This window comes from Ambystoma mexicanum, chromosome 12 (genome assembly GCF_040938575.1).
Source record: "Ambystoma mexicanum isolate Mex_15411 chromosome 12, UKY_AmexF1_1, whole genome shotgun sequence".
Lineage (NCBI taxonomy): Eukaryota > Metazoa > Chordata > Amphibia > Caudata > Ambystomatidae > Ambystoma > Ambystoma mexicanum.
Window position 1 is genome coordinate 279599613 of NC_090936.1, and position 14896 is coordinate 279614508.

The 14896-nt window shown below is 43.4% G+C and overlaps 1 protein-coding gene across 2 annotated transcripts in view; it reads left to right on the forward strand.

The window, feature by feature from the left end:
* The window catches only part of PYROXD1 (pyridine nucleotide-disulphide oxidoreductase domain 1), a 379583-nt gene that overhangs the window by 129946 nt on the left and 234741 nt on the right, over window positions 1-14896 (forward strand). For both annotated transcript variants that reach the window (XM_069628426.1, XM_069628427.1), the window contains exon 7: window positions 8549-8640. In XM_069628426.1, the coding sequence (XP_069484527.1) occupies window positions 8549-8640 (92 nt within the window). The remainder of the gene's footprint in view (window positions 1-8548; window positions 8641-14896) is intronic.

Consider the following 14896-nt stretch of genomic DNA (forward strand, 5'->3'; position numbering starts at 1 on the left):
AATCCGACGAGGGAAGAGCTGAGCCGACCTGCTTCGACGACACCACCCGGTGGAGCCCTGCTGAACCGTCTCACCACTTTTCCCGACGACCGAGGAGAACTCTTAACGGAGTGGCTCCTTCCCTTGACTGGTGGGGACAACCAGTTTTCGCCTTCTTTTCGCTTCTCGAGGTATCTCGTGGCCGCCTTGCCAGTGCCAAGCACCCCGGCAACCGGAACTCCACCACTTTTACCCCAACCACGAAAGTCGGTACAACCCTTTAACCGGAGGACTCCGCGGCTGGTTTCTTCCCGGGCAGTGCAACGACCTTCTTCTTCTGCTCTTCAGCGAGAACTTCTTCTCCCCTGACCGACGTCGAGCCTTGCTGCCACTGCCTGGAACAACTGCCACCGCTGGAGGATCCTTCCCGCTTAAGGTACCGTGTTCCGCCTGGCTTCCCTTGCTACCGACTGTACGGGGTAGATTTAGCCCCCGGCTTTCGACCCTGGGAGTGCTTGGGACACCTTGGCTAAACTTTCTAAGCCACTCTAAACTCTTTCTAACTCTTTGCAAGACTCTGAATCCCTACTAACAGTGTGATCTTGGGCACATTTTCGCTCCGGCTACTCTAAGAGTGGGCCCTGCCTAGTGATCCTTGCTCAATTGTGACTTTGTGCTTCTTTGAGCCTATTGCAAGTGTTCTGGACCTTAGAGTGGTGTGTTTAACCCATTTCTGTTCTTTTTTATCCCTCTCTTGAACCTACTAGAGTGTCATCTAACGTTAAGCGCTCACCTCTGTTTTAATTATGTGGTGTTAACTTAGAGTTGTCTAGATAGGAGTAAGGGTCGGAACTGCTTTCATTATAACTGTGTTTGAAGTGTTTTTGTTTTACTATACTTTGCTAGAGTGTTTTCAACTTATGTGTTCTTAAAAATAAATAACTATATACTTTTGAAACCAAGCTCTGGTCAGTGTTTGCTTGTACTATTGTGTCTGGGTGCATATTGTGTATACTTTACATACTGCCTAACTCTTCTTGAGGGAAGTCTGACTGCTCAGCCACAGCTACCAGGTAAATCTGGGTGGTGCGGACTGCTACCAAGTGGGTTTACTGCTATACCTGTAGTCTTAAATCTTTTGCAGTGGTCCCCAAGGGAACTGCACAGGTTTCTGCCTAACACTGGTGTACAGCGGTGGGATTTGTATTGAGTATACATTTTATTGTACTTTAGATACCTTAGTGCAACGAACCACAAAAGCTTAGCACTGTAAAAGTAATCCTCTAACATGTCAGTTATGGAAAGCTATAGTCAAGAGTCCCTTGCAGCCAAAACTGCTGATTGTTTAAGAGTGCTCTGTAAACATAAGGATCTCCTGACTAAGGGCAAGAAAATGGAGCTGATTGAAAGATTGTTGGCTAACCAAAGTCTGGGTGATGGTTCAGAGGAACCTACCACTCCAGCAACTGTAGATGACAGTATTTAAGTTAACATGGAGCAAAATGTTGATGATTCTGAGGAAGAGTCAGAAGAGGAGGGTGGGGCTGTTGTAACTGTCCCCCCTAGGCCTCTGCCTGCTCTACCTGCTGTACCTACTGGACCTTTACCAGGTCCCACATTTAGTCCTCAGTACTTTGAACTGGAGAAAATGAAGCTAGAATTGGAGTATAAGAAACTTAATGCTCAAACTGACAAAGAACTAAGGCTAAGGGAAATGGAGCTCAAGTATGACTTAGAAATGAAGAAATTATCTGTTGAGAATGTTTCTCTCTCTGGCTCCTCTAGAAGTTCCAGTCCTAAAAGACCCCGGATGCCTAAAGAATTGATTGGTATGTATGAGCCTAAGTTGGATGTGTTGGATTGGTTGTCTCTGTTTGAATATAATCATGGGCTCCAGAACATCACAGGAAATGACTTACTCACCTGGTTGTTCTCTAGGCTTCCCCCTGTTGCAACTGATGTGGTAATGGAGATGGGGGAGGAGGATAGGAAGGACTATGAATGTGTGAAACTAGCTTTGATAGCTAGGTTTGGGAAGACCCCTTCCCAGTATCTTAAGAGGTTTAGGAGCCTCAAAAAGCATGATGGTACCCCTTGGGCTACCTGGGTGAGTGAATGTTTGAAAAACTTAGAGGGATGGATTAAGGGTTACAAGGTGAACACTTATGAAGGTATGAAGAATTTGTTTATGTTGGAGACTATTTATGATGCCTCCTCTCCTGAGCTCAGACAGCACTTGGCTGATTCACAGGAATTAGATCCTAGGAAGCTAGCTAAGGCTGCTGACTTGTGGGTTGCCAACAGGGCTACTCACAAGGATTCTGGGGTAACTCAGAAGAAGGATGGGGAGAAACAGCCTAAAAAGGACTCCAAAGAGAATTCTAATAATTCCTATCCCAAAGAGGGCCCCAAACCACAAAATAACCAGGGTAAGCCACATGGGAAACCGAGTCAGGCTACTGTACCTTCTGGCCACAAGCCAGAAGGAGGTCAGAACAAGCCACCCTTCCAGAGAGCATTTGGACAATGCTATGTCTGTCAGGGTACTGACCATATCAAAGGAGATCCCAAGTGCAAGGGTAAACCTGCAGGGATCAGCACAGTCTCCTTAGCCTTCACTCCTGAGGATGAAGTACAGATGGCTAGTGCCCACTTTGAACTCTTTGCTGAAGAACCCTTGGGTCTTCAAGCAACTGTAAACTTAGAGCCTATGGGTCTGGTTAGTCCCCAGAATAGGGTTGTGTATAACTCCCTACCTGTTAACTCTAAGGTGTATTATGTGGACAGTGTTCTTGTCAATGGCCAGGATACTCCTGCCAGGAGAGACACTGGGGCCAGCAGAACAGTAGTGGATGAAAGCTTGTTTCAACCTGAGGATGTGGCCAAAGCACCCAAAGGTCCCACTAAGATGTCTGGAGGCCCTGTCCAAATGGTTCCTATTCTACCAGCCCTCATTCAGTGTAACAACATGACAGTGAGGATCCCTGTCAGTGTTCAGACTGAGGTACCTGGGAAGGTCCTGTTGGGGAATGACCTAAGAACTCTAGGAGTAGTGTCCCATACCCCCAGGCCTCCCAGTATGGAGAAGCAGAACTTAACCAAATTGGCTAGAAAGGCTACCTTGAAGGACCCTTCTAAGCCTGTGGGACCCTCTACTGAGAACCCCACTACAAGCCCTGGTTTTAGTAAGTTGACCTCTAACCCAGGCACAGTTCAGGATAGTATGCTAGGAACATGGGAGCCCCAACCAAGCTCCACCCTTGTTCCCCTAGTTTCAGAGTCTCTGACCCCCCCTGCTTCTGAGGAAGAGGTGGATAGACCAACTAGGCCCCTATCTGAACCTGAGAGAACTGGTAATTCTCAGTGCTGGTGGAAAACCAGAAAAGAAAAGTCTAAGGCCAAAAACCTTCAGACTGTTGGACCTTCTACTGAAGACCCCAACTCAAATCCTAATATTAGGGGGGAAACTCCTAAGATAGGTAAGGGTAGATCTAAGAGGAAGGGGAAGCAGGTGCATTGCCTAACCCCAACCCCTCCAACCAAGAGGCCTAAGACCCAACCTGCTCCCACAAGAGAGGTGGTGAGGAACCTTGGAGGCCCCTCTAGATCTAAGGGAATCCTTTATAAGGACCCCTTCAAAAAGCCTAACCTAGGTTCAGAAGTTGTACCAACTTCTGAGGGACTGGTCAACCAGATCCCCTATAACAAAAAGACTGATGTTCCTCAAAGGGTCTGTAGGTCCGTTAGCTTGCAAAAGAAAACCTTTGAGTTCTCCATTGAACATAGGTCAAGGTGTCACCATCAAAATGCTGATGGACTCTCTAGGATGTATATCATCGACTAGAGGTATGAGGTTCATCCAGGAGTGGATTAAATCCTCCTGTCCCTTAGTCTGGGGGGGGCGAGTGTTAGGGAGAATTCTCTGTTTAGGCTGAATTTCCCTACCTAGTGAGTCCCCCAGCGGCTTTGCTGGATTTCTGGGGTTTCTTTCTTTTCTCCTGCCAAGAGTGAGACTCTTTTACCCTCACTCTTGGACATGTTGAAGTGTGTTTTCTTGGTTAAACCTTGTGTTGAATGGGCTATGGGGTCTTTTACTCCATAGGGCCTCATGTATTTTTGTGATGTGGGTTACACAGCACCCTCTGTGCCGTGACCCAGGGGTGTCCTAGGGACTCCCCAACATAGACTCCATACCCTGGGACTGACTACTGTCTCCCAGGGCATGTAAAGTCACCAAAGACTTTGCTAGTCTTGAATCCTGAACAGAACCAGTACAAACCATCATATTGTGGACGTACTGGCTGGGGCAATTCGATTGCCCCAGGGTCTGTTAGTCGAGGGGGCACGTCTCCGTCCCCCCTGATCGAGTTTTGGCTGGTGGCAGTGGAAACTACGTTTTATATTCAACCGCGAATATTTTCCTATGGGATTTCCCATTGTTTTAGGCTAACACATTTAATTATTTATTTACGGTAGCCTTAAACATACCGCCGGTTTATATATTTATTATTATAACTCCGGTTGGGACTTTTTGCCAAAACTTGATTCTAAAATGGCGTTGGCGTTCGCCTCTGTAACTCTGACCCAAAGTGGAGCCCTTTGTTCCACTTTTGGCGGGCTTCTCCACAGAAGCCCTCCAAAGTGGTGCCACTCTGTCTGGGGTACTTAGGAGGGGTGGAGGGGGATTTAGGCACCCTGGACTGAGTTACCTTGGTAACTCAAGTCGCACTCCGTCCTGATTGGCCCAAGTGGTGAGCCGGCCGGCTCACCACTTAGCATGTTTGAGTGACAGCTAGGCTGGGTGAATGGGGGTTTGCTGCATAAAAGCAGGGCTTTTGGGACTGGAACTTCAGAAGTCGCCACAGGACCAAGAATCCGACGAGGGAAGAGCTGAGCCGACCTGCTTCGACGACACCACCCGGTGGAGCCCTGCTGAACCGTCTCACCACTTTTCCCGACGACCGAGGAGAACTCTTAACGGAGTGGCTCCTTCCCTTGACTGGTGGGGACAACCAGTTTTCGCCTTCTTTTCGCTTCTCGAGGTATCTCGTGGCCGCCTTGCCAGTGCCAAGCACCCCGGCAACCGGAACTCCACCACTTTTACCCCAACCACGAAAGTCGGTACAACCCTTTAACCGGAGGACTCCGCGGCTGGTTTCTTCCCGGGCAGTGCAACGACCTTCTTCTTCTGCTCTTCAGCGAGAACTTCTTCTCCCCTGACCGACGTCGAGCCTTGCTGCCACTGCCTGGAACAACTGCCACCGCTGGAGGATCCTTCCCGCTTAAGGTACCGTGTTCCGCCTGGCTTCCCTTGCTACCGACTGTACGGGGTAGATTTAGCCCCCGGCTTTCGACCCTGGGAGTGCCTGGGACACCTTGGCTAAACTTTCTAAGCCACTCTAAACTCTTTCTAACTCTTTGCAAGACTCTGAATCCCTACTAACAGTGTGATCTTGGGCACATTTTCGCTCCGGCTACTCTAAGAGTGGGCCCTGCCTAGTGATCCTTGCTCAATTGTGACTTTGTGCTTCTTTGAGCCTATTGCAAGTGTTCTGGACCTTAGAGTGGTGTGTTTAACCCATTTCTGTTCTTTTTTATCCCTCTCTTGAACCTACTAGAGTGTCATCTAACGTTAAGCGCTCACCTCTGTTTTAATTATGTGGTGTTAACTTAGAGTTGTCTAGATAGGAGTAAGGGTCGGAACTGCTTTCATTATAACTGTGTTTGAAGTGTTTTTGTTTTACTATACTTTGCTAGAGTGTTTTCAACTTATGTGTTCTTAAAAATAAATAACTATATACTTTTGAAACCAAGCTCTGGTCAGTGTTTGCTTGTACTATTGTGTCTGGGTGCATATTGTGTATACTTTACATACTGCCTAACTCTTCTTGAGGGAAGTCTGACTGCTCAGCCACAGCTACCAGGTAAATCTGGGTGGTGCGGACTGCTACCAAGTGGGTTTACTGCTATACCTGTAGTCTTAAATCTTTTGCAGTGGTCCCCAAGGGAACTGCACAGGTTTCTGCCTAACAGAAGCCTCTTCCTGGAGAGTGGAGCTTCCTGCCCCTCCGCGGGAAGGAAAAGAGTTCAAGCCTGCTATTGTCTTTGCCTAGGGCACAGACAAATATCTAATGAAGCCCATTGTCAAGAGTATGCGAGGCCTCCCAACAGCAATTAGCCTTTCCTGCCAGCAGTGAAGTGTCAACCTTTCCCAGGACTGTCAGAGCAGAATTGTTTTTTTAAAATAGTTAATTAACTCAAGACTGGGTTTAACTTTAAGTTTCACCTAAATCTTTCATTTAAACATATAAAATGAACACAGTTTATAGGTGGATTTTTACATTAGCAATCCTTTGACATTCTTAAAGGATTAAGCCTTTAAACAAAAACATGCTTTCAGAGCAGGCGATTTTGCACTTCATTCATGAAAAAGCACATTAAACTGAGTTCTTTAAATCCGATTTTCCTCTGCAGCACATACACATTTTAGTCGGCACTAGTTCTTCCCTTGAGTGCTGGGATTGTTTGCAGTCTGGATACATGCCTCATGCCTTTGTTTAGAGCTTCTCTCTGCACAGCTGATTTTGTTACTTGTTGCAAAGTTTAGCCACGTTTTTCAGTGGAAAATGAAAACAAGGGCTCCTGGGTTGCTTTTTCATTAGATACATTTTATAGAGCTGTCAGTCAATGAAGCCTGGTTCCTCTGAGCGACACTGGATGATCCTAGGTATTGCAGTACCCTTTTAATCCCAATGATTCAATGGAAATAAATGGATCTAGCGCTAAAAACAGCACTTTTTAGGGTTGCAAAGCTAACATTTTAAAAGGCATTTTCGGTTTTCAGCACAATTAATTCACTTTGCTCCATGTTGAATGTGGCAGAACACACTGGCATGCTCCTGCAGTGAGAACTCTGTTTTCACCCCCACACCCCCAGACTGTCTGTGGCAGTGTGTGCAGCCTTTTTCTGGTTGTGACCCAAACGCAGTTTTGAAGATTTCAGCGCGCACAGGAGTCAGGGCATCCATTTTGGGCTGTTTCTTTCACCATTTTAGTAAAGTGATGCAGTGGAGCACATTGGAATGGGTCAAAATAATCCCACAAATGTAATAGATCGTTGGCATGGATATCGGGCAGGAAGTGGGTCAAAATGATTCAATATTTATATAGATGTCAGAGAAGTGGACACATTCCAGACATAATTTTGTAACACATTGCTGGAAATTACCTAGGATATACCAAATTAAGTAAATATATCAGAAAAATCAATCCAGAATTGTTGAATTTATTTGGTATTTTTCCAAGATGCTTTTATGTTTTTTTTGTGGGTTTGCAGCCCGTAAACCATGGATTTGCAGAAATCATCGTAAAATTAATTAAGTCAATCGATCTATGATTACATTTAAGTTTGAACAAACAACTAACAACCTATTTCGTCCAAAAGCCTTTTTCTTGAAAACCTAATGGAAGCATTATGAAATGTTTGTTTTCCATTACAATGAAGATGTTCATGTGTGTCCAGTGCGATGGTGCATGTGTTCATATACATGTATGCGTGTTTGGTGTATGTACGCAAACGTACAGTTATGTCATGAAATGTGCAGTAACTATTTTTTTGGCATAGTTAGTTTGTTGAAAGTAGCTTTTGTGCATGTTTGCTTGCCGCATATATTGTGTGCAGTTAATTGTACAGTGTTGGTAGGCTTCAAACAATGTTGAAGCCCTGTGGCTGAGCGTGTGTGGCTTTCTGCGTGTTTGCTGGTTGTATACGGTTATTGAGTAGCATTACCAGTGCACATGCTTGCCGCAAGTTTGCTGCTCATAGTGTCTACATTCTGGAAGATTGGTGAAAATGCTCATTGTGCCTGGTGTGTGTGTGTGTGCTCGTGTGTAGGTTTCGTTTGTTTGCTACATGTATCCTGTTAGACAGATGTACATTTCCCCATGCATGTGTGGGTGTGCACGTGTCTAGTGACTTAACTTCACTACTCGACCCAAAAAATATAATCTTTAGCCACATTATAAAGAAACATTTTTTTTTGTTTTACAAGTGATTTCTGTTAAATGGTTAATTTCACCATAAGTACATTTTATATTTCGTGCAATGCTACCACCCAGAGTCCAGCTGCACAATGTGAACCATTTATTTGCTATTTACTACGAAGGTTACTTTAAATCTCCTAGACTATGTGAATAGGCAAGGAGATTTTGCAAGACCCGGCTGTTGGTAAGAACATATGCAATGCGCGTGGTTGCTTCATATATGCTTTTGGTATGCAGGCATACATTCCTTAGTGAAGAACAGCATTCACAGTGTGCAGGGGTCATATATAGATATATTTTAACTCATTGTTCTGATGTGACCACGTCGATTTTTCAAAAATGTTTTACAAGTGCACCAATTTTTGATGGTGCATGCCAAAAATTATGAACATTGAAGTAGCCAATTTAAAGCGATTTGGCCCAAATATTAAAATGATCAGAACAAATGCTCTTATTAAAAGAACCTACAATGAATGTAATGTGGGTGAATTGTTTTCATGACATGTATTTTACTGCTTGATTTCAGGGAGCGATCAGGATGAAGGAAGCAGCGCAGAATTGGGTAGTGCATTAGGCCCAGACTGGCATCAAGGCTTGGATCTCAAAGCAACCAAAGAAGTAGGTTATCCATTGCCTGGGACATCACATTTCATCTTCATTTTATGCTATTTTCTTTACATGTTTTACATGCCCTAGTGAGTTTCCAGAATGTCCTAACAATACTTAAGAGCTGTCATCATTCGGTTGAGAATTGGGGGCCAAACTGTCCTTTATTTTATATTTGCATCTTGAAACGAGCACCTTTCTTTTTACTTCAGAACATCCCGCTTCCAGTTGTTAGTAACAATTCTATGACCAGATGAAGTATAAGCAAACCTGTTGTAAAGATTGTATCTAGTTTGTTCTTACCAGTGCAGTATAGGTGTGATTAGTCCTGAACAAACATTCAGCTGAGATGTGCAACTTGAATTTTCAGGAAATTTCGAGTTCAGCAGACCTTTCAAACCTTATAAACATTTAGGTGTTAGTTTCATTCATGTCTGTTGCAGGCCATTGCACGTTTCTGTAAATGGTGGGATCTATATTTAAAGCTATTACCTGTAGAATTCAAAGTATGTGTAGTGCTAATTCCTAAGAAAACATGCAAGTGTCACTCCCTCAAGGACAGGGATCTTGATACATATTCATGTACACAAAATTCAGTGAAATGCATCAATTAGAACTTGCCACAATGACTCCTCATTTATACTGTGGACAAATCCATAATTTCTATCTCAAACCCACGAAAAAGTGAATGGAGAGCATCACTTTAAATCAGTAAACATGTAATAACGAGGCACAATATTTAAAGGCTCAATATATACTAAAGTTCCATTCTATAACCAACACAAAAACATTAATGAAAGCCATTATACTTCATTTCTGTTCATAATTAAATTTTCATCGTCATTACATAATCTTGTCCAGTATTGTTTAGTGCGAATTACATGCAACTGTTGTGCTTTTATTTCTGGTAGAAAACGTAATTAACGTTTTCATCTGGCAAAAATAATTAATCTTTCATGGCAAAAAAGTAATTCCAGAGATCGCTCCTACTCACATTCCACAGGCGCGTGGCTGCAATTTTCTTGGCCATAGTAAATAAACGATCAACATGGTACTTCTTGTATTAAATTAAAATGAATGTATTAACGCTTAATTTAAGTTGCTCCAGGGCTTACTGAAGTAGTATTCTAGTTTTTCATTGAGCATAAGCATGGCAGGGACATTTGTCAGAAAATTCTACGAAGTTGACATTTATAATAAGATCGTATTAACAATACTGAAATCATACCACTAAAAACAACAAAAACAAAACAAAAATAAAAATACAATTATAGCAATACTAATGGTTGAATGAGAAATGCACAGGACAAGTTAAAAAAAAAAACGAACATAATGCTGATTTAAATATTTTACAAATTCTTACATCAACTCAGTTTGTTAGTTCAATAAAGGGGAGTCTTGTGTGTGTCAAGCATACAGACTTGATCAGGATCCTAGTATATAATAGGAGCCACTGTAAAGGCTTCAGTACAGGGAGATTCAATCAAAAATCCTGATGGCAAATGTAGCTGCAGCATCAAGGACTGCCTTCAGTAGTCTGGGTGGTTTACGAAAGACCCCTTAAAACAGGATTTCCAAAATGTATACTAGAATTAATGGTTTAACTAAAACAAAAAAGTAAAGAGCAGAAACAAAGGATTTAATACTTTTTTAAAGACTACACATGGAAATTGAAAGTCTTTGCAAAAGCATTCACTTGAGGAACCAAGGGAGAGAGGGTTCCAAAAGTAAAACCTAAAGATTTCGCTAAACCTGAAGCGGCACCAGGAATAGACTCGATCAAAGACCAAAAGGAAACCAGTGGATTAAAGGGAGAAAGAAAAATAAATTCCATTTTAGATGTGTTAAGCTTTAAAGAAAGTGACTGCATACAATATTCAATCCCGCACAAGGCAGTTCACCAGATAATGGTCACCCTCAGATGTAACCTGCTCATAGAGCTATGTAACATCAGCATCTCATGCATGGAGATGCCCCAGCCATCAACTGTTTCCCCCAACCTTTCTGTGTAGATATTGAATAATGTATGTGATGAGGCTCTGTAGGGTATCAATAGCCAAATGTGGCCCAATGGGTCCTGTGCAGTTCCATTTCAGCTCCAGGAGGTTATGATCACTATGCCCCTTTGACAGAACCACCAATTCAGAAACCCATTTATGAATACTATTGGATACAAAATAGTAGTCTAGACAAAAGTGTTGGCATCCTCGGGCCCAAGTATAGTTAGCCGGTATATCTCCCCAGGTTTGCCCGTTCAACAGGTGGATGTCGCACTCCTTGAGCTCATTTAACCAGCACCAAGCCTTGTTCTCCAGACCTGTTGCAGCAAGCATTTTACCAATGTCATCAAAAGCATCTAATATTGAGATCACCACAAAATGGGAGTTATGGTCTTTCATATACACCTTGTCAATCAGAGCCATGATCATGCCAACAAATGTTCTGTCCCTCATAAACACGGGGTTCCAGTATATATTAAAAATCACCCAAAATGTTTTCGTAAAGTCCCCTATGTCCTCCCAGGATAGGGTGGTCACTTGACATTTGGATTTAAAGCTTCTATTATGTGAGGGAGTGGTATCTGAGATGTGCACTAAGGAGAAAGGGAGTTGTATGTATGGTGATTTTAGGAGTGGTAGTAGTGCACTGTTAGGAGAAGTCTACCCTTATCTTATGTTAAAGGACAGGTGGTTCTGTTTTATGAAGTTGTGGTAGTGGTTGTGTTAGATAAAGTTGTTGTACTGATTGGGGACGCCCTCTAGTAAACATAATGGCTAAAGGGGAAAGATGCTGTCCAAGATGAAGAGTCGTCTGATGAGTTGTTTTCTTTTTGTGTTATCTGTCAATCCTGGCCATGGTATTTTGAGGTCAGGATCGTGGGACTTGTTAGTACTGCCTTTGAGATGAGTGTTTAGGTCAACCCCTTGTTTTGTCAGTGGTCTTGGAGATGGCTGGCCAGCATTTCCAAGTTTCTTGCAGGATCTGTACACCTTGGTGTGGTTGGGGGGGCTCGATTGGCCTAGTCCATTCATGTATCTGTTTGTATGTTTGTGATGTAGGCATAGTTGGTGATATTTCGTAGCGGTGGTTTTAGCGGTTGTATGAGTTCTCTTACTAGGTATGGTGATTCTGTTGTCATCCTGGATGTCTAGTATTGCGTCAGGATGGCAAGCTGTGCTTCAGGGTGGCAGCCTGGAGGCTCGCCTGTGGCTGCGGCGGGCTGAAGGACATATGTTATTTTAGTGGGTGTTTGGTTTGTAGGGTAGTCTTAGCCTTGTGTATGGGCTGGCATGTGTCTAGAGTGTGAGTCTAGAGTCTGTTCGTGGCAGGGACAGACAGAAGGTGATTTGTTTTAATATTGTAGGTGACCTGGATTTGTAGGTGAAGTTTGGAATTGCATAGCTGTGAGAGTATTTTGTGAAGTTTGTCTTGAGTGACTAGCAACGCTATTAAGTTTTGCGAATATTGGCTGACCCTTGCCGCCCTTTCACGTAGCCTACCTGGTCACTATGTATAAATCTTGGCAGTGCTGTACTTAATCTGTCAGCCAATACACTTGCATAGATCTTTGCATCAACCTTGATCAGGGAAATCGGCCTGTACGAGCCACAGTCTTGCTTGTACCTCCCTTCTTTCGGCAAGACAATTATGCATGCCTCAGTGAAGGATTCAGGGCTGTCCCAGTTTCCATTATGTCATTAAAGAGATAGGTCAAAAAGGGTGTCATAGCCCCACTATAGGACTTGTAAAAAGCTGAGGTGAAGCCATCCTGTCCCGGCGCTGAGCCCGGTTTCAATTTTGAGATGGCAGCGCTTACTTCCTCAAGTTTTATGGGGGCACATAACTGATTTGCGTATTGGCTGCTCAGAGTCTCAAGAGTCACATTTCCCAAGTACTCTTTCACATTCTCACTCTCCGCTTCGTTGTCTGAAGTGTATAACTGCTCATAGAACTGCGCAAACCGAGCTGTGATCTCGGTGTGCACATTTAGTAAGTCTCCTTCCGAGTTCTGAATTTTATATTATATTTATATTTTATACAGCCCTCTCAGCTCTCTGTTCTCTTAATCTGGCCGCTGGGCATTGTCTCCCTTTTCATAAAACTTTTGTTTTGTGCATCGGAGCAGGGTCAGCGTTTTCCCTTTCCATAGTTATTTCAGCTCTTGCCTTAGTTCTCCTATGACTGCTAATACACCGTCTGGTCTCCCTCCCCTTTGGTTAGGTCTGCCTCTTTGTTTCTGATTTCTTCCCTGATGGCTAATTCTCTTTGTACTCGCACCCTTTTCATGAAGGTTCCCTGCTCCATCAGTAAGCCCTGATTGTGGCTTTTGCTGCTTCCCAACCCGTTGCCCTAGGGAGATCACCTGTGTCGTTTCGGGGCGATCGCCTGTGTCGTTTCGTTCAAAGAGGTCTCTGATCTCTACATCGAGAATGTTTCTGAAGACTTGATCTTTATATAGGGTGTTGTTACAAATCCACCTGCGATCTGTTGCCGTGCTTGGCCCTAGATCTAGTTCTGCTGTTCCCATGTCGTGGTTTGACTATCCCACTGAATCGATGCCGGTTTTAACAATGTTATGCTCTTGTGCCGCGTCTACGAAGATGTAATCTATTCAGGTAAACATGCAGTGTGGGGGGAATAGAATGTGCATGCTCTGGTGTGTGGATGCTGTATTCTCCAGGAGTCTATTAAAAAGTTCCTATAGGAGAGCTTGAAAAGACTTTCCCTGGTGGCAGTATCGCGCCCTCTCTATATGAAATCAATCCAGTGTGGGATCTAACACCATGTTAAAGTCCCCACCACCATAACCAATTTACTTTTTCTGTTGAAGCTACTGGATAAAGTAGCTACAACACAATTGAGCACATTCACAGAGCACCACAATATTTTAGGAGAGCAGCAATCTGGTTTCAGGTCAGGAAGAAACACAGAGATGGCGCTTAAGGACATTGGAGATTCATTATTAAAGGTTGAGGACTGCGACTCAGGTCTACTAATGCTGTTCGATCTTTCAGCTGCTTTTGATACCTTGGATTACTCCACTCTAATCAATCGCATTAAAGGAAATGTGCATGCGTCTGATAAAGCAACCACATCGTTAACTCAACAGACATTCTAGGGTAAAAAGCAGCCGTTATCAATCCCAAGTTGAAATCGTGTAATGTGGTGTCCTGCAGGGTTCATGTATATTCCCCCTTACTCTTTAACCTCTATTTAAAACCTCTCTATGACTTCTTGGTCGACTACGACATCACATTCCACAATTTTGCACATGATACCCAGCTATGTTTTAGACTTGGCATAAAAAAAATTCAAACGATCTCCCACAAAATCGAACAATGGATTGTAGAACGCTCATGGGGACTTAACCCAGGCAACAGATCTTTTACTATTAATTGACCACATTACGCTATAAGGGATTTCACTAATGCTACAACAAAAAGTTAAAAATGCTAGGTGGTGGTTTCGATTCTAATCTTTCAGCGATACCTCAAATTAATTCTGCCCATTACCATTTGATGTACTGTGCCAACTTAGACCATTGCTGGAATCGCACTGAGCCAGCATTGCTATAGACCTGTATTGGGTCAAAATTGGATTATTGCAACGTGCTGTATGCAGGCTTCCCCAAATAAGCAATTAACACACTATAAACGTACTACCAAACACAGCTGTACATATAGTTACCAACACTCCCTACTATACTCCCCACCATCATCCTATTTCTCATGCCCTTACAAGGCTTCATTGACTGTCAGTCCAGGCTAGGATTGATTTTAAATTACGTAACTGCCCAGACAGTTTTTTACGGCAGATGCCCGCTCTTTATATCCGGAATCGAATGTTGAAATACAACCCCTCTTGTAACCTAAGATCTAGACCTTCTCTCCTCTTCCATATGCCAAATTCTAAGCTGGCCTATTGGTACGCATAGAACTTGCACTTTAAATGCAATCAAACGACTGAATATCCTTACCACCGATGTTTGGGGTATTCCTGAATTATCCTTTTGTAAAAAAAATGAAGTTTCTTTTGTTGTAGAGACAATATGATTCTTATTTGATTAGAAGATCGCTTAGATGCTTACATTATGTGCCTCACTTTGTTCCATATGACCCCCTCTTACGAATGCATGCTGCCAAGAGTTCATGGCCTTTCCATTTTGTACAGCACATTAGGATAAGGATAGGAAGGAGGACCAGGTTGATTGCCTATATACCAGCTTCGGGCCAGCATTGGGGGAATATAGTGGGCCCTGTCCCCAATG